The sequence below is a fragment of the Lampris incognitus genome, assembly GCF_029633865.1.
Source record: "Lampris incognitus isolate fLamInc1 chromosome 17 unlocalized genomic scaffold, fLamInc1.hap2 SUPER_17_unloc_1, whole genome shotgun sequence".
In the NCBI taxonomy this organism is placed as follows: Eukaryota; Metazoa; Chordata; class Actinopteri; order Lampriformes; family Lampridae; genus Lampris; species Lampris incognitus.
Window position 1 is genome coordinate 452,501 of NW_026611075.1, and position 20,272 is coordinate 472,772.

At 48.2% G+C, this 20,272-nt stretch overlaps 1 protein-coding gene across 1 annotated transcript in view; it reads left to right on the forward strand.

Annotated features, from left to right (window-relative positions):
* Positions 1-20,272, forward strand: part of LOC130131928 (liprin-alpha-3-like) — a 63,984-nt gene that overhangs the window by 11,666 nt on the left and 32,046 nt on the right. Inside the window, 17 exon segments of the mRNA XM_056301653.1 lie at positions 312-371; positions 373-414; positions 2,244-2,408; positions 4,628-4,702; positions 4,843-4,902; positions 5,127-5,255; positions 6,297-6,389; positions 7,210-7,262; positions 9,788-9,881; positions 10,684-10,818; positions 12,049-12,132; positions 12,227-12,358; positions 13,108-13,170; positions 16,124-16,227; positions 16,969-16,991; positions 16,994-17,154; positions 18,514-18,707. Coding sequence (XP_056157628.1) covers positions 312-371; positions 373-414; positions 2,244-2,408; positions 4,628-4,702; positions 4,843-4,902; positions 5,127-5,255; positions 6,297-6,389; positions 7,210-7,262; positions 9,788-9,881; positions 10,684-10,818; positions 12,049-12,132; positions 12,227-12,358; positions 13,108-13,170; positions 16,124-16,227; positions 16,969-16,991; positions 16,994-17,154; positions 18,514-18,707 — 1,667 coding nt within the window.

The following is a 20,272-nucleotide window of genomic DNA, read 5'->3' on the forward strand; positions in this document are numbered from 1 at the left end:
GTTTTTACTGTTTCTATCAAATTGCAACCCCCCTCCCCCAAGATCAGGTGGAGGGGTCCTCAGGGTAGATCCAAAATACGCAGGGGGTCCAGGACCCCAAAAAGGTTGAGAACCACTGGTCTGAGTAAGCGGTTCACCAAACGCTTGGGTGGTGGTTCACGCTCGTGTTTAGCGCCGCCCACTTGTGACCCGATCGCAAAAAAAACAAAAACCGCGTTTCAGAGCCACGTGTGAACGGGGTGACGGACGTGCGTAGTGTCCGGTGGCGTGTTTGACAGGCCGGTTTTCTCTCCGTCGGCGGGTTTCAACAGGAGTTCGCTGTGCTGACTAAGGAGCTGAACGTTTGCCGGGAGCAGCTGCTGGAGAGAGAGGGAGGAGATCGCCGAGCTCAAAGCCGAGAGGAACAACACGCGGGTGAGATGCCTGGCGGCCATGTTGCCCACCGCGCCATCGCGCTCACCCAGCATGGCGTCGTGGGCGTGATACCTTTCACCCCCCCCTTTTTTTAACTTGTATTTATTTTTTGACCCCCTTGGTCTTTTCCTCCATGTTCTCTTTCCCCCTCTTGCCTCTACTCTTACTGTCTGTCTGTCTGTCTGTCTGTCTGACCCCTCATAGCCCTGTCTGTCTGATCCCTCATAGCCCTGTCTGTCTGTCTGACCCCTCATAGCCCTGTCTGTCTGATCCCTCATAGCCCTGTCTGTCTGTCTGACCCCTCATAGCCCTGTCTGTCTGTCTGATCCCTCATAGCCCTGTCTGTCTGTCTGATCCCTCATAGCCCTGTCTGTCTGTCTGATCCCTCATAGCCCTGTCTGTCTGTCTGATCCCTCGTAGCCCTGTCTGTCTGTCTGACCCCTCGTAGCCCTGTCTGTCTGTCTGATCCCTCGTAGCCCTGTCTGTCTGTCTGACCCCTCATAGCCCTGTCTGTCTGTCTGACCCCTCATAGCCCTGTCTGTCTGTCTGATCCCTCATAGCCCTGTCTGTCTGTCTGATCCCTCATAGCCCTGTCTGTCTGTCTGACCCCTCATAGCCCTGTCTGTCTGTCTGACCCCTCATAGCCCTGTCTGTCTGTCTGACCCCTCATAGCCCTGTCTGTCTGTCTGATCCCTCATAGCCCTGTCTGTCTGTCTGACCCCTCATAGCCCTGTCTGTCTGTCTGATCCCTCATAGCCCTGTCTGTCTGTCTGATCCCTCATAGCCCTGTCTGTCTGTCTGACCCCTAATAGCCCTGTCTGTCTGTCTGACCCCCTCATAGCCCTGTCTGTCTGTCTGTCTGACCCCTCATAGCCCTGTCTGTCTGTCTGATCCCTCATAGCCCTGTCTGTCTGATCCTTCATAGCCCTGTCTGTCTGTCTGATCCCTCATAGCCCTGTCTGTCTGTCTGATCCCTCATAGCCCTGTCTGTCTGTCTGATCCCTCATCGCTCTGTCTGTCTGTCTGATCCCTCATAGCCCTGTCTGTCTGTCTGACCCCTCATAGACCTGTCTGTCTGTCTGATCCCTCATAGCCCTGTCTGTCTGTCTGATCCCTCATAGCCCTGTCTGTCTGTCTGACCCCTAATAGCCCTGTCTGTCTGTCTGACCCCTCATAGCCCTGTCTGTCTGTCTGACCCCTCATAGCCCTGTCTGTCTGTCTGATCCCTCATAGCCCTGTCTGTCTGATCCTTCATAGCCCTGTCTGTCTGTCTGATCCCTCATAGCCCTGTCTGTCTGATCCCTCATAGCCCTGTCTGTCTGTCTGATCCCTCATAGCCCTGTCTGTCTGTCTGATCCCTCATCGCTCTGTCTGTCTGTCTGATCCCTCATAGCCCTGTCTGTCTGTCTGATCCCTCATAGCCTTGTCTGTCTGTCTGATCCCTCATAGCCCTGTCTGTCTGTCTGATCCCTCATAGCCCTGTCTGTCTCACGCGTGTATCCCTCTGCCTATCTCTCACTCCTCACCTCATTCACCGTTCCCTTTATCATCCGTCTTACCACTCTCCATGAACTCTGTGTTCCACCTATTATTTGCTCTCTCTCTCTCTCTCTCTCTCTCTCTCTCTCTCTCTCTCTCTCTCTCTCTCTCTCTCTCTCTCTCCCCCCCTCTCTCTGCTCAATTCAGTTCATTCGAATCAATTCAGTTCAAAACTCATTGAGTTTGATTGGCATGACACACGTGCACATATTGCCAAAGCATAGCATATCTCTCTCTCTCTCTCTCTCTCTCTCTCTCTCTCTCTCTCTCTTTTTCTCTCTCTCTTCCAGTTGTTGCTGGAGCATCTGGAGTGCCTGGTTTCGCGTCATGAGCGCAGTCTGAGGATGACGGTGGTGAAGAGGCAGGCCCAGTCTCCGGCAGGGGTCTCCAGCGAGGTGGAGGTCCTCAAGGCCCTCAAGTCTCTGTTTGAACACCACAAGGCCCTGGATGAAAAGGTGGGTTCAGCAGAGGAGATGGAGACGCCACCTAGGATAGAACTAGTGTTATAGCACTGGACCAGAGCAGGCCTTAGTCAACTGAACAATGGATGTCGCCACCTGCTTGGTCATCATGTCCACATTACTAATGATCATTTATCAACATTATATTGTGTGTAAATAACTCATGAAAGCACCAATAGTCATCCACAAGATATCGTCACAATATCCATGTCGAGGTATTCAGTCAACAATATTGTGATATTTGACTTTACCAGTGTCCAACCCCAGTGTGGACTCGTCCCCTTTTAGACCTCACAGCATAATGACCGGGACCCGGACAGTGTAGACTCGTGATCATTTTTGAAGACCGGCCGAGTACAAGACTTTAATTTACTTTTTTTATTTTAGAAATGAATAACACATTTCCCCTGATGAGAACAATAAAGTCCAATCTAAGATAATTGCCTCTTTATTATTATTATTATTATTAATCGTATTAGTTCAGATTAATTGAGATTACAGATTATTAATTGAGATTACAGATTATTAATTGAGATTACAGATTATTAATTCAGATTACAGATCATTAATTCAGATTATCATTCAGATTCTGAATCATTTCGTCCTTGGTGGAGGATTAAAAGAAAAGCCTAAATGAATATTGTGGCTTTTAATATGACGGTAGATGACTAGAGCTACCGTCATGGTGTTTAAAGGGATTTAAACTCTTCTGGTGTTAGTCTTTACATGTGTGTTGGTCCCATTGGTTTTGAGTTGTGGACTTAGTTTGGACCTGGTCTGGACTTGGGTGCTCTTGACTAGAAGGCTTTGAAAAATCTGTGTCATCATAAATGACATTTCCTGGTGATGTGGGACGGGTTGTTAAGGCATTTAAGAGGAAAACGATGTTGTTGCACTGATAGTTTACTCTTCTTCTTTTTTTGGACAAGCTAATACACAATATAGAGTCTATGCCCTTGAAACTTTGGCAGATTTCCCCACATGAGTTCCACCAGGAAGGTCAAGTAGTTTCTGATCGAGCAGAAAAGAGGAAAACCCTTTGGATTTTATATAAAATTTTTAAAAAAGATCTCCCTCTCACCCTTTTTCGGAGGCCTGGGAGTTTGAGGGTTCTGCGCGGTATCTTGGCTGTGCCTAGGACCACACTCTTCTGGACAGAGACCCCAGATGTTGTTCTGGAATCTGCTGGAGACACTCTCCCAGTTAGGGGGGCGGGGTCACAGCCACTAGTGCTCCAATTACCACCGGATATCTGTGGATTTCACCTTCCACATCCGACCTAGCTCTTCCCTCAGCCCTTGGTATTCCTCTACCTTCTCGTGCTCTTTCTCCCTGACGTTGCCGTCACTCGGGATCGCTACACCGATCCCTACCGCTGTCTTCTGTGCCCTGTTGACCACCACAGTGTCTGGTTGGTTAGCCAGCACCTGCTTGTCAGTCTGGAACTTGAAGTCCCACAGGATCTTAGCTCTGCCATTCTCAACCCCCTTTGGCGGTGTCTCCCATTTGGACTTGGGGACTTCCAGTCGGTATTCAGTACAGATGTTCCTGTACACTATCCCAGCCTCTTGGTTATGCCTTTCAGTGTACGTTTTCCCAGCTAGCATTTTACACCCTGCTACTAAGTGCTGGACTGTTTCGGGGATGTCTTTGCACAGCCTACATCTTGGGTCTTGTCTGGTGTGCTAGACCCCTGCCTCAACCGATCGGGTGCTAAGTGTCTGTTCTTGTGCCGCTATGATCAGAGCCTCTGTGCTGTCCGTCAGTCCAGCCTTTTCTAGCCACTGGTAGGATTTCTCGATATCAGCCATGTCTTCAGATAGCGTACTTAAGTGTACTTAGGTATAAAAAGCATTCTAGCATTGGGAAACAAAAAATGTATATTTAGCTCTAGGGAATTAAAACAAAATTTTTTTTAAGTCAAAGTTACATTTATAGTACAAGTATCAGCCTATATTATTGTTATGACCTTTAGTAAAAGTACGGAGTATTTAACAAGTCTAAAAATACAAGTGAAGCTTAAGCAAAACGTTCTCTCAAGCCGAGCTTTTGCGCGCACACAATAAAAGTAAAACAAAAGTGCACTTAAGTGAACTGTCGGTACACTTAACGGTGTCGTGAGAACTATGAAGGCGTCTCCGGCGTCTGTATTAACAGCGTTTGGCTTTATTTTCCCTCCTGGCGTCCTGGGTCTTGGCTGCGGGCCCCTGCAGGTTCGAGAGAGGCTCCGGGTGGCCCTGGAGAGGGTCTCCATGCTGGAGGACCAACTGGCAGCTTCTTCTCAAGAGGTAGTCCGACGCACCGCTCCTCGGGTTTCAACTTTGACTTCAGTTTGTGCGGCGAGACGGAAGAGTATTCATTCTTGTTTTGTTGTTATCTTTTTTTGTCTGTTGTCTGTCTGTCTGCTTGTTATCTCCCTCTCGTCCAGGTAATCTCTTTAAGAGACCAAATTAAAAGACGTCAACAAGGGTTGGACAGCGGGAAAGATGTAAGGGAGGGCTTTATGCACACTGGCCCCTGTGTTTCTGTGTGTGTGTGTGTGCTAAACAGTCAGTAGGAGAGTACATGTGTGGGCATTGTGGTGTGTCAGTGTGGCTTTATTATTATTATTATTATTGGCTACTATTGGTATTATCCATAGCATTATATTAGTAATGTTATGCTTTTTCTCCCACCGTCATTTTCTAATATCACATATCGTCACTGTAGCAGCGTCTACCCAACGGACCGTCGTCTGGCCTGGATGATGTTGAGCTGGACAGACAGAGGGAGGGAGAAATAGAGCGACAGCGAGCGGAGCTCTCTCAGCTGAAAGAGAGACTGGCCCTCATGTGCCGGCAGGTGACTGTGTACCGTTTCTATCACACACGTGTGTGTGTGTGTGTGTGTTCTAAAATTAGGGCGAGCCGTTAGTTCTTAATCTTGTGTTTCTGACATCGATGAATAAATTTCCACCAATCAAAATGTCAATTCTTGACGTCAGAAACCGAATAACAGCTTGTTATAATTTTATTTTAACTGGTTCGTGTCTCGATATCAAAAATGATGTCACAGCAGCTGGTGTCAAAAATAGAATTTCTGATGTGAACAGTTGCCATTTTAACCAGTTAAGACTGAAATTGAGATTAAATCTAAATGTTTGCCAATTAAAATGATGTGAAAGCTTTTATTGCTTTTAACTGACAGTTGCATCATGGCTCTGATCTTTCTTTTTATCTGTGTTGGATGTAACCTGATCTGGTTATGCTAGGCTGAAGGAATTTATGTATTTATATATTTTCATGTATTTTTATGCAATGCTGATGTGAGCGTCGTGGAAACAGCGCCCTCCCCCCTCCTGTGATCAGTTGAAGTATTGCAGGATCTTGTATATTATATACTATACACCATTTAATATTTAAATATTTACATGTTGAATATTTAATTTTTAAACCACTGAGATAGCATCTTGATAGTATTAAAATGGGTAGGGTTCGGTGATTCCGAAGGCCTGTTTCAACAGAGGTAGCTTCATTTCGTTCAAAGGTTTTAAAATATCCTCTCACGTTCAGCTACAGGTCCTGTCTTGTCTCCCCTTTTATATTTTCATCTCTGTATTCACTATTTTTTTAAAATTTTCATTTATTCATGCTGTCTTTTATTCGCTGTCTCATTGCATTTTAACATACAAAAGGTGCTGTATGAATAACGTTTGATTGACTAATTTCCCGAACCCGCTATTCAGCGTGGTACAGTCCTGGAAGAGGGCCTTTATATGAGTTTGTATTGGCATGACAGGACAGCATTTCTCCGTCATTCTCCACCCGACCTGTTCTCTCTACGGTAGCATTTATGGCTGATGCTTCTGTGCCTCCTTGTGTGCCTTTGTGGTTTTCACCTTAGGTTGGAGAAATAGAGGAACAGCTTGCAGCCGCCAGGAGGGAGGTGACGAAGTCGGAGGAAGCCAATCAGAAGCTCCAAAGGGACGTGAAGGAGGTCTGTCGGGCCAATCTGTTCCTTCCTGGCAGGACCCGGAGCTCCGGTGGCTCCTGGGGCTCCGGCTTAGATTAGAACATAGTGTTCATCAAGTGTAAAACGGCACCGATTTATCTTCCTTCTTTCTTCGATCTATTTATATGTCTGTACCTGTGTGTGTGTGTGTCTCTCTCTCTTTATCATGTCTGTCTATCTATCTATCTATCTATCTATCTGTCTGTCTATCTGTTTGTTTGTCTGTCTGTCTGTCTGCCTGTCTATCTATCGATTGATCTGTCTGTCTGTCTGTCTGTCTGTCTGTCTGTCTGTCTGTCTGTCTGTCTGTCTGTCTGTCTGTCTGTCTGTCTGTCTGTCTGTCTATCATCTATCTGTCTGTCTATCATCTATCTGTCTGTCTGTCTGTCTATCTGTCTGTCTGTCTGTCTGTCTATCATCTATCTGTCTGTCTATCATCTATCTGTCTGTCTGTCTGTCTATCTGTCTGTCTGTCTGTCTGTCTGTCGGGTGAGTTAATTTAAATGGTAAATTGAGGGATGCTACTACAGAATCAAAAGCAGTGTTGCTGCATAATGAGCATACTGTCAGAGAACAGCCTGTTAGAAGTATTACTAAGTATGTAATATTTACATTTAAACACACTTCATCTTCCTGCTGCTGATCCACGGCCAGTAGTTACCATGTAGTCATATGATGTCATATGATGTCATATGATATCTTGCCTCATAGCTGAACATGAACGTCTGAACGTCTTCTTTCCCGTAGCAATCCACGTGTGTTTTTTTTTTCAAATTTATTCATGTATTTGCATTTCTTTTTGTAGGCTCTTTGCCAAAGGGAGGATATGGAGGAGAGGATTACCACGCTGGAACGCAGGTAACCTGTGGCTCTTTCTCTCGTCATCACGTTGCCATTCAGTCTCGTAAAAAAGAGAAATGTGTTTTAAATGTCGACTCTTCTCTGCCCATTGCTGTTTGTTGTTACCTGGTCCACTGTGTCGGCTTGTTTTTAGGATTTCTATCTGTCTTTTCATGCATTTTACGTGCACGTTGTTGTGCCTGGTTGGCAGGTCATTACGTTCACCGGTTACTCGGCCTCCAGTCAGGGAGGTTCTACACCTGCACCAACAAGCAGCCAAATGTAGCGAACTACCTGGTCCAGCTGGAAAAGATCAAACCTGACCTGTTGAGTTTCTGTGGATAAATAAGGATTTGGAAAATACTGGCTGAATAAGGACAGAGGTATCACGGTTGTCCAGTGGTTAGCGCTGTTGCCTCACAGCAAGAAGGTCCTGGGTTCGAGCCCCGGGGTTGTCCAGCTTTGGGGGTCGTCCTCTGTGTGGAGTTTGCATGTTCTCCCCGTGTCTGCGTGGGTTTCCTCCGGGTGCTCCGGTTTCCTCCCACAGTCCAAAGACATGTAGGTCAGGTGACTTGGCTGTACTAAATTGTCCCTAGGTATGAATGAATGTGTGTGTGTGTGGGGGGGGGCTGTGATCGCCTGGTGGCCTGTCCAGGGTGTCTCCCTGCCTGCCGCCCAGTGACAGCTGGGATAGGCTCCAACATCCCCGTGACCCTGAGAGTAGGACGAGCGGTTTGGATAGTGGATGAATGGAAAATACTGGCTATATAAAGACAGAAACAACACAGTGGCCCAGTGGTTAGCGCTGTTGCCTCACAGCAAGAAGATCCTGTGTTCCAACCCAAGGGCATCCCAGAGCCTTTCTGTGTGGAGTTTGCATGTTCTCCCCGTGTCTGTGTGAGCTTCCTCCAGGTGTTCTGGTTTCCTCCCACCATCAAAAAGACATGCATGTTAGGGTTAATACCTCTGCCTGTGCCCTGAGCAAGGCAATGCAAAGAAGAACTGGAGTTGGTCCCCGGCTGCTGCAGCTGCCCATTGCTCCTATACAATAGGATGGGTTGAATGCAGAAGATGAATTTACCCACGGGGATTAATAAAGGGCATCTTATCTTACCGTATCTTAGAGCAGGAATGGAAACTGGCTCAATGTTTGCTTTCAGCTAAACTGACATTAACATGGAGGCTCTGCGGGAGTAAGTGTTTGCTTAGCGAGAGTTCCAAACTTCCACTTTAGTGAGCCTAGAAAGAGCTCTCTTTCAAGTTTGGTGTTGGTTTACTTTGCTGCAGACAGTATTTTTCTGGATGTAGAGGGATTTGATGCATATGTAAGCATCTGAAACCTGTTCGATGCGACCCAGCTTTAAATCCAGCTTCATTCTCTAACCTCCACTTTTTCCCCTTTTAAACCAAGCTTAAAACAAGCTGCGATTTCATAGTCTGCAGATTTTTCCCCTTGAGTCTGAATTTACGAGACAAGCCCCTGGCTTTGTGGAGTCTGGCTTTGTGGAGTCATTTGGGGCTCGATATCGCTGTCGTTTCTGTCTTCTTGAGGAAGCTTGTTCAGTGGAGATGATCGGGAAGTTGTACTAAGAACTGTCGAGATGCACACACAGCACTGTCAAACAGTGCAAACAGATCAAAGAAGGTTGAATCAGTTCATCTGGGTACAATGTTTACTGACAGACACGTTTCTTCTGCTCCCGGTGTGGGAAGATGGCGGCGCAATTGCACGTTTTGCCGCGGCCTCACCCAGTACCGTCCATGCAGTGTCTTTGTCCACGTCTGTGTCTAAGTTTGTGTCTTCGTGTGATGGCTGGGAGAGCTGGCACTGGATCGGCTGGGAGGGCTTGGTCTGCCGCGTCCTGCGGGCCCAGGGACCACGGCCCTGCCCGAGCTGCACCCAAGGAGGAAACACCGAGGGTGGTCTGACAGGAAGGGGGGCAGGCTAAGCTAACTGCTAGCCCATGCAGACCGGCGGTTCCGATAACACCGAGGGCAGTCTGGCGGTGGCCTCGCCTCGCCTTGACTGTTTTTTTGGTGTCATCGTGTGGAGTGGGGGGAGGTGTGTCGAAAGTGTGTGGCTTGAAGAGCTGTCGTTGGATCAGCTGGGGGAGCCTGGTCTGCTGCATCCGGTGGGCCCAGGGACCATGGCCCTGCCCGGAGCTGCGCCCGAGGAGGAAACACTGAGGGGAGGGCAGTCTGACAGGACATGGAAGTGGGGCAGGCTAAGCTAACTGCTAGCCCATGCAGACCGGCAGTTCCGACAGTCATCCTGGCGTTCCTCTTGGACAGTGAATTTTTGTGTTACACTGCTGTGGGCTGGAGGAACGATATTTCATTTCATGTGTGCCGGTGCACGGAAGGAAATGACAAATAAATGTGCCTGATTCGTCACTTGGATGAGTGATGGAACGTATGTGTCAGTAAACGTTGCATCCAGATGTTTTCTTACCCGCATTGCTGAGCGCGCATCGAGACAATACAAACAGATCTGTGTAATTGTGGCCCTGTGCTGCAGCAGTAATCCCTGCTGGTGTGTGCAGGTACTTGAGCGCCCAGAGGGAGGCGACGTCTCTCCACGACATCAAAGACAAGCTGGAGAACGAGCTGGCGAGCAAGGAGTCTCTGCACAGACAGGTGAGGCTGCATAAGAGACTCTGCTGATGCTGTGTGAATCATCATGTTTGCTATCGGGGCTGCAGAGGGCCCTCTGCTGTGTTTGATTTAACAAGATGCCTTTATAGTATTTAAAGAGCTGCAGAGCGGATGTTACAGCAATTTACTAGCGCACAGAAAATACTGTACTGCAAAAAAATGTTTGTGGGCACCCGGGTAGCATAGTGGTCTATTCAGTTGCCTACCAATACGAGGATCACCGGTTCGAATCCCCGTGTTACCTCTAGGTTAGTCGGGCGTCCCTACAGACACAATTGGCTGTGTCTCCGGGTGGGAAGCTGGATGTGGGGTTTGTGTCCTGGTTTCTGCACTGGCGCCTCCTCTGGTTGGTGGGGGCGCCTGTTCGGGAGGAGGGGGAACTGGGGGGGAATAGCGTGATCCTCCCCCTGGTGAAACTCCTCACTGTCAGGTGAAAAGAAGCGGCTGGCGACTCCACGTGTATCAGAGGAGACGTAGTAGTCTGCAGCTCTCCCGGATCGGCAGAGGGGGTGGGGCAGCGACCAGGGCGGCTCGGGAAGAGTGGGGTAACTGGCCCGATACAACTGGGCAGAAAAAGGGGGGGGAAATCCAAAAAGAAGAAGTCTTTGTGCTGTACATACATACCGCTTGGCGAACGTTCACACTGAAGACCAACTCAAACAGCAGCTTCATGGAGGCTAATCAGAAGTAGCGTTGAAGCCCGTTATGATTTTCAAACAACGTCCTCACATCCAGCCGGAAATTCTTACATCACGGGTCCCTGTGTGTGTGTGTGTTTGTTTAGAGCGAGGAGAAGAACAGGCAGCTCCAGGAGCGTCTGGAAGACGCCAAGCAGAAGCTCCAGCAGACGCTCCAGAGAGCCGAGACGCTGCCGGAGATCGAGGCCCAGCTCGCCCAGAGAGTGGCCGCCCTCAACAAGGTTAGTGGTCCCGGTTTGGCCCCAGTTTCTTCCTTTTCATACGTTTATAACTGACACCAACGCCTTTTACCACCAACTAGACCGGGTCTCTGGTCTTCATCACTGCGCATTGCAAACCCTCCGCCACGGTGTTGCATCACATTTACATTTACATTGCATTCCTTCTGCTGGATCGCCACCTTGCCATGGGGGGGGAAACTTGTGGACCAGTGATCCCAAGAGCTATGCCGTTTGGAGCCTGGCTCCTGGTAGGCTCACCCAAGTCGGATTGGTCAAGGGGGAGGTTCCAGACGAAGATTGACCCAACAGAGACCTCAACGGTGGAACTGGTGGAAGATGTCTCCGGGTCAAAACGGCAGCGTGGTGGCTGCAGGCACATCAGCCACTCCACGTAAAAAGCTGTCACGTGCATGCGTCCTCCCATTATGCGGCTCCAGGATCAGCCTCTACACCCACCTGAGGGCGCCCACCTGAGGGAGGGCGGTCATACTCAACCCAGAGTGACCGCCGATGACATTTATATTAACTCATTTGACATATGCTTCTAGCCAAAGTGGCTTACAAGAGAGTCAGCAGCACGGTGGCCCATGGGTTACCACTGTCGCCTCACAAGCAAGAAGGTCCTGGGTTTGAACCCTCGGGTTGTCCAACCTCGGGGGTCATCCTAGGTCGTCCTCTGTGTGGAGCTTACGTGTTCTCCCCGTGTCTGCGGTGGGTTTTCTCCGGGTGCTCCGGTTTCCCCCACCATCAAAAAAGACATGCATGTTACGATTTATCCTCCTGTCTGTGCCCCTGAGCAAGGCAATGGAAAGAAGACCTGGAGTTGGTCCCCGGGCGCTGTACGGCAGCTGCCCACTGCTCCTAGCTACAGAACTAGGATGGGTTAAATGCAGAGCATGAATTTCCCCACGGGAATTAATAAAGTACATTTTTTTTAAAAATAGCCAATATATTGAAGTACTACCAACTGATATCATGGAGCGCTACACAGTAATCCTATTGTGGTAATACTATATGAAGTGGTAGTAGTAGTAGTGGTAGTATTACATTTGCCACATAGTAATCATATTATAGCCAAGAGTGCATGTGATGTCGAGTACATTTAGTGTAAGTGTGTAGTGTAAATTGTGCCTCCTAAACACACACCCATTTGGTTGGCATGGCAGCAGCAGCCATTTGCAGTGCAGCATCCCCATCCGTTTCCACCTCCTCCTCCTCCTCCTCTTTCAGGCAGAGGAGCGCCACGGGAACTTTGAGGAGCGACTGAGGCAGATGGAGGCGCAACTGGAGGAGAAGAACCAGGAGCTGCAGAGGGTAAGGGCACCCCATCCCCCCCCCCCCCCCCACAACATCCTGTTCTCTGTTCTCCTTTTTTGTTTATTTTAACCAAACCGCTCCTTTGTTCAAGGCGAGGCAGAGGGAGAAGATGAACGACGAACACAACAAGCGCCTTTCGGACACGGTGGACAAACTTTTGTCCGAGTCCAACGAGAGACTGCAGCTCCACCTTAAAGAGAGGATGGCCGCCTTGGAGGAGAAGGTAATGGGGAATGTAAAAGTGCAGAGAGGATGACAGATTTGGCTGTCGGTGGTTTCAAATGTGATATAGCAAAGGCAGCAGAAAGAGGAAACGGCATGAACGATAAATGAAAATACAACACATTAATTAGAATAATAATAATGAACCTCATTTTAAATGCTGCTTTTCAAAGCAACTAGCAGTGTGCTTTTAAACACATTAACACATTAAAAGCAACAAAAGAGGAATATGAATAGGAACAGAGGTAAGAACTACAGCTCATAGGGTGTCTGGGTAGCGTGGCGGTCTATCCCGTTGCCTACCAACACGGAGATCGCCGGTTTGAATCCCCGTGTTACCTCCGGCTTGGTCGGGCGTCCCTACCGACACAATTGGCCGTGTCTGCGGGTGGGAAGCCGGATGTGGGTATGTGTCCTGGTCGCTGCACTAGCGCCTCCTCTGATCGGTCAGGGGAGAGGGGGAATAGCGTGATCCTCCCACGCGCTACATCCCCCTGGTGAAACTCCTCACTGTCAGGTGAAAAGAAGCAGCTGGCGACTCCGCATGTATGGGAGGAGGCATGTGGTAGTCTGCAGCCCTCCCCAGATCAGCAGAGGGGGTGGAGCAGCGACCGGGACATCTCGGAAGAGTGGGGTAATTGGCCAAGTCCAATTGGGGAGAATAATCCCCCCCAAAAAAGAACGACGGCAAACATGGAGAAGACGAGGGGGAAATGGACGTAACAGTGAAACTGTTGTTCCCTTTGGCAGAACGCGTTGTCAGAGGAGCTAGCCAACATGAAGAAGATCCAGGATGATCTTCTAGCTAACAAGGTACTCATTTTGTATTGTTTTTGTCACTAATATATTTGTGCTTATGCTGCACCCTGTGCAGGCAGACACACTATGGTCTTTCAACAGACCTTCTGATAGCTGTCCATCACACGTGACTCACTTTATTTTGGCCAGATATTTAAAATCATGTGGGGGGGAATCCTCTTCTGAGTTGCATATATTGATCACCCAGCATGGGTGTCACCAGCAGACACAAATTCAGCAGCGTTCCAGAGACTGCTCGGTGTTATGGCTGCTGATGGAGGGTTATTCCTACAACACGTATAATCTACTGTATTTCCCTGAGTACAAGTCGCACTCGGCAAACAACGTGTTGTTGTGAGGAGAAAAAAAACATATATGTTGCTTTGGTGTATAAGTCGCATTTATATGGTGGTGATATATAGTGATGCGGCGCAGTGGTTAGCGCGGTCGCTTCACAGCAAGAAGGTCCTGGGGTTTGGGAGAATTCCCACCTCGGGGGTCGTCCCGGGTCGTCCTCTGTGTGGAGTTTGCATGTTCTCCCCGTGTCTGCGTGGGTTTCCTCCGGGTGCTCCGGTTTCCTCCCACAGTCCAGAGACATGTAGGTCAGGTGAATCGGCCGTGCTAAATCATCGCTAGGTGTGAATGTGTGTGTGTGTTTCAGCCCCGTGATGTCCTGGCAGCCTGTCCAGGGTGTCTCCCCACCTTCCCGCCCAATGACCGCTGGGATAGATATGCAGTTTGGTTAATGGATGAACGATGAATACAGTGGTACGTGGGGCAGGGTTTTTTTAATACCCGCACCCACCCACCCACCCGTTATGAGAGCCAATCTGCACCGCCCGACCCGCTAAAATATGCGTTAATCAACCACCCGAACCCGACCCGCAAACCTCCCAAGTCGAACCCAGGCCACAGCAAGGTGAGCAGTGTTGCGCGAGTGGGTTTATGGGCTGTTTGTCCAGCATAACACTGATAGCAAGACACAGCCTGCTGTATGTCAGCCTGATGGTGTGTGGCTCTACACTACTAAATACACACACCAGTTGTTCCAAACTGTCTTCTTTACTGCTGAATAACAGCAAGACAAGTGACCCTTCATTAAAGACATGAACTGTCTCTCTCTCTCTCTCTCTCTCTCTCTCTCTCTCTCTCTCTCTCTCTCTCTCTCTCTCTCTCTCTCTCTCTGTGTCTCTGTCTCTCTCTGTTCCTCTCTCTCTCTGTCTCTCTCTCTGTCTCACTCACTCTCTCTCAATCTCTCTCTCTCTCTCTCGCTCTCTCTCTCTCTCTCTCTCTCTCTCTCTCTCTCTCTCTCTCTCTCTCTCTCTCTGTCTCAATCTCTCTCTCTCTCTCTCTCTCTCTCTCTCTCTCTCTCTCTCTGTCTCTCTCTGTTCCCCTCTCTCTCTCTCTCTCTCTCTCTCTCTCTCTCTCTCTCTCTCTCTCAATCTCTCTCTCTCTCTCTGTCTCTCTCTGTTCCCCTCTCTCTCTCTTCCTCTCTCTGTCTCACTCACTCTCTCTCTCTCTCTCTCTCTCTCTCTCTCTCTCGCTCTCTCCCTCTCTCTCACACCCACACACACTCACCAGCCCTGGCATTATTTCCAAAATCACACTGGCCCCATCAACCAAACACACACATACACACAGACACACACACACTCTTCTTTCTGACAAAATAAAAAAGAGTTTTGGGGGTGTAGACAAAAGCTACGGATACCACTTATGGAAAACTTGTAGGTGAAGCCTCAACACTGTAAAACACATGCATGACCAAAACCACAATCACAAATTGATGATAAAGCTGCTTGCGTGCGTGTGTGTGTTTGTGTGTGTGTGTGGGGGGGGGGGGTAAGAGAAAGTGGGCTAGTAGCTTATTGCACGCCGTGTTTCTGTAAGTTATTTATATCTTACTCGAAGCGCTTATTTCTCACTTTTTGACCCGCCCACCCGAACCCTTCATATGTTTCAGTAAGCTTACCCGAACCCACCTGACACACGCATCACTGTGGTACAGTAGTTTCAATTGAGTCACAAGATTAAACAGTGCCATCTAGTGGCCTTAGTTGAAATGCAGTGTATTTCCATCCGTTATCCATTATCCCCGCTTATCCTGCTCTCGGGGTAACGGGGATGCTGGAGCCTATCCCAGCAGTCATTGGGCAGCAGGCGGGGAGACACCCTGGACAGGCTGCCTGGCCATCATACAGGGCCCACAGACACACACACACACACACATTTACACCTAGGGACAATTTAGTACGGCTGATCCACCTGACCTACATGTCTTTGGACCGTGGGAGGAAACTGGAGCCCCCGGAGGAAACCCACGCAGACACGGGGAGAACATGCAAACTCCACACAGAGGACGACCCCCAAGGTTAGACTACCCCGGGGCTCAAACCCAGGACCTTCTTGCTGTGAGGCTACCGCGCTAACCACTGCGCCACTGCAGTGTATTTGTCCCAAAAAAATTACATTTTATAAGTCACTTTGGAAGATAAGTCGCAGGATCAGTCGGCTGAGTAAAAAAGCAGCGACTTATAGTCCGGGAAATACGGTCGTCAAGTTTATTTTTTATAGCCCAAAATGAAAAATGTGTCCCAAAGGGCTTTACTGTCAGAGCAGTTATGGCACCCCTTAACCTCAGATCCGAGAGAGAGGAAGAGAGCGAGAGAGAAAGAGATTGTCCTTATGCCTGTGGATTGAGGTGCCTTACAGTGAAGATATGGGATGTTTGGGAACAATATGCATTTTTCCTTTGAGCTATTTGCCCTTTTAATAAGATAAAAAAAAAAAACCCACAGCTGATCTCACCCTTCTCTCCCCTCCAACATGCACGGTGAGTGTCTACAATCTGTGCTTGCAAAATTAGGACTATGGGTAGTTTCATCCGACCCCACGTTTTGGTAAATGAATCTTTTTCCTTTTAGTTGAAAACACTTTGTTGTTCCTGCCCCTCTTCTCCTCCCTGCAGGACCAGTTGCTAGCCGAGCTGGAGCGAATTCAGCTGGAGCTGGATCAGCTGAGAGGCCGGACGGGATCTTCCTACTCCAGGTCAGACTCTATGGACCTCTATGCGTATTTACTTACGCATGTCCCACCATCTGTAAAGGAATCAATACACATTCGAAACCTCTCCTGAGGGACGATTAAAATCACATTCATCCAAACTTTATTCATGTACTCTGTTGTTTGTGTATTCGCAGAACACTGTGAGGATATAGAAGAATTATTCGTACAATATCTGGGGCGTGTTGTGTCAGCAGAGAAGTGCAATATGCACATTGTGTCCGCATATGCAGACGATACTCTAGTTTTCTCTTCAGACAGTTTTTATCGTGGATGCACCGATACGGATATCAGATATCGGGCCGATAACAGGCTAAAATGGACTATCAGTATCAGAGACCTACCCGAGACTAGAAGCCACGAGTAACATGTCATAAATGAAAGCAAAATGGTGTGATTTACCGCCTTTTTGGCACATGGAAGCCAGTATTTCTTTAATAGTGGAAACAGACTGATTCTGTCTTAGTTAATTTGCCCATTGACCCCAAACTAATGATCTAAATGTGCACCGTCCAGCAAAAGTAATGGGTCAGATTGGTACGATGAACTTGGTATCGGCAGTGGAAAAGTGATATCGGTGCATCGCTAGTCTGAATCCAGTGAAACTTTGTTAGCTAACGTCAAACTTTAGCGAGCGGACACATGGGATAGGTGGTCAGGTGGTGGCATTGGGGTTGGGGGCTGCTGTCTGTGTCCTTTTTGCAGAACTGTAACATAAAACCAATTCTGGATCTCCACCAACCTCCATAGGGCGGGCAGCGTCAGCTCACTTCCTCCACCCTTTTTCGAAGATCTCTTCCAGGGAGCGCCTCGGAGCTGCGGTACCCCCAGGGCGGCGGATCACTCCCGGCCGGCTACGGCAACTCGTCGGGCGCGGTGGTGGTCCGCCGGGCACACCGCGGCCGGTGGGGGCCGCCGCGCGATGACGGCAACAAGGTGAAAGCTCTTCTCATCTTAGCATGGTGGCTAGTGGAGACCTTTGGCTTTTGTCCATCGTGACTCTTTAAAGTGAAGTATCAGAGAAACATAGGCCCAATCCCAGTTCCCCCCGCCTGGCCCGACCCCTAGTTTTTTTTGTTGTTGTTGTTGTTTTTTTTTATTGAACATAACAGCAAGATCAAAACATAGACAGGGGGCGCAAGAAGAGTGAAAAATAATAAAAACATACAATAAGGGAAGTCAAAAAACAAAGGAACATTATTTTACAGAAACAAATTAACCATCTACATTAAAAGATTCACATAGATGTAATAATTTACCAGCCTTAGTATTTTCTGAATACTTAATACTTTCTAAATATTTTGAAAGGTCATTTTTAAAAACAGTATATTGTATGAGGAAGTCAGGAGTTGCAGAGAAGTATGTAGGAGTGGTGCAGGATATGTATGAGGGAAGTGTGACAATGGTGAGGTGTGCGGTTGGAATGACAGATGGGTTCAAGGTGGAGGTGAGATTACATCAAGGATCGGCCCTGAGCCCTTTCTTGTTTGCAATGGTGATGGACAGGTTGACGGACAAGATCAGGCAGGAGTCTCCGTGGACGATGATGTTCGCGGATGACATTGTGATCTGTAGTGAGAGTAGGGTGCAGGTGGAGGAGAGCCTGGAGAGGTGGAGGTATGTACTGGGGAGAAGAGGAATGAAAGTCAGTAGGAGCAAGACGGAATACCTATGTGTTCCCTGGCGTGTTCTCACTTGTCTCCTTATTCTGTTCTCTTTCTTTTCTTTATCTTTCTACAATGCTGTCACGTCCCCCTTTTTCCTTCCGTCCTTCATTCTTTCTTTTGCTTTTTCACTTATTTGGTTCATGCTTTCTCTCTCCTTTATTACCTTTCCATAATGTTTTGCGTCCTCCTTCCTCTTTTCCTCCTGTCTTCATTCATTATTTTTTTTGCATTTGACTATTTTGTTCATGTCTTTTTTTCCCATAATTTTTCCTTCTTTTCCCCCCCCCATCTTCTGTCCTCCCGTCCCATTTTCCCTCTCTTTTGTTCCTGTTCTCATTATTTTTCATATTTTCCTTCTGTCTTGCATCATTTGTTCCTTTTCATTCATTCTCTCGCTTTTTCGCTTGTTATTTTTTTCACCCTTCCTGTCCTTCGTTATTTTCCATTATTTTTTCCTTGTTTTACTTCTGCCTTTCGTTGTCTTTCTTTCGTTCTTTTGCTTTTTCACTTATTTTGTCCATTCATTGTATTTCCATTCATTTATTCATCTGTTCTTTTTTCCTCTTTTCTCTCCATTTCTTCCTTGCTTCCCCCTGTCTTCCTGTCCTACCTCCGTTTGGCTGCTCAGTATGGGGACTGGGACAGCGGCTCCATGTTGGCTCCGGGCTTTGAGGGCGGAGTGGAGGGGAGCTGTTCGGATGACGAGGAGGACCGAGAGACGCTGTTCGGCTCTGAGCTGCTGTCCCCCAGCGGCCAGACGGACGTCCAGACGCTGGCCATCATGCTGCAAGAACAACTGGAGGCCATCAACAAGGAAATCAAGTAAGAACCACCCTCTGTAAGCCGGTCTGCTTCAGTGGCGGCTGGTGCTAAAAATGTTTGGGGGGGGGGGCGCAGCACACCTGACAGCTGCTTTAATGTCCACACGGTCACAGAGTCATTAAGAAGGACAATGTAGCCTATAGATTTGATCAGGGTTCGTAGACGATGGATGATTGACCATCGAGACGAGGCGTCGTGGTGGGTGTGAACATGATTGACAGCCACGAGAATTGTCCAATCACGTTAGATCAAAAAACATTAAAACAATACCAATTTGCTGCCAATAAAAGTGGGAGTGTCTGGGGCATCATAGATCTGCACCCCCTGGAAAATCTGAAGAAACCAATCAGACAGCAGCCTCAGGTCACCTGCTCGCCACAAGTTTGAGGGCTTACATAAGGTATGGTTTGGCCGGCGCTCCTCACCCAGGAAGTATATGTATTCAGACAGGAAGTATATGTATTCAGACAGAAAGTATATGTGTTCAGACAGAACTCACCCAAATACCATTTGGAACTAATATTTAATGGCTGCCGACAGGCGCTCACAGACTGAAAACACTTTTATTTCATAATTATTTGCATTATACAACTAAATTTACCATGTTTAAGTAGATTTTCATGTCTTGATATTTGAAGGGGGCGGCGCCCCAGCGCCGTCTGCTGGCCAGCCGCCACTGGTCTGCTTCCTCTTTCCATTTCAGGTGTTTTCAAAGTTGCAACTTTATTCGTCGTGTCTCATAGTTAAACACACCTCCGCTGGAAAGAAACCCACCAGAAACCATAAGAAAGTCCCGATGATTTGCAATTAGAGGAAACCATCAAAACCATCATGTTTTAGTGTGTTTTTGGACACCGTCCTAATGGTTTTAATGGTTTCAAACAGATCGATCCTGATGGTTTCCTACAGAGCACAACATGCTCTCATGGTTTCCATTGGAAACCATGGCATACAATCACAAAATACTACAATTCCCAATAGAACCATTAAAACCATCAAAAACCATTGTACTTGGCCAATTACCCCACTCTTCCGAGCCGTCCCGATCTCTGCTCCACCCCCTCTGCCGATCCGGGGAGGGCTGCAGACTACCACATGCCTCCTCCGATACATGTGGAGTCGCCAGTCGCTTCTTTTCACCTGACAGTGAGGCGTTTCACCAGGGAGACGTAGCGCGTGGGAGGATCATGCTATTCCCCCAGTTCCCCCTCCCCCCCGAACATGCTCCCCGACCGACCAGAGGAGGCGCTAGTGCAGCGACCAGGACACATACCCACGCCACGGCCAATTGTGTTGGTAGGGACACCCGCCCAAGCCGGAGGCGGGGATTCGAACCGGCGATCCCCGTGTTGGTAGGCAACGGAATAGACCGCTACGCTACCAGGATGCCCCGCTGTCATTGTTTTTGATGTTTATTTTTTTCAGCTGGGGTTGCAAAAAGAAATATCGAAAAGACTGAGTAAGGGTGAAATATTAAATACAGGTGAAACAATAAGTAAATATTAATGCGCTGTACGAAAACCTGCCTTGCCTTGCTAGCGTAAACAATGGGGTTGCTATGGCGT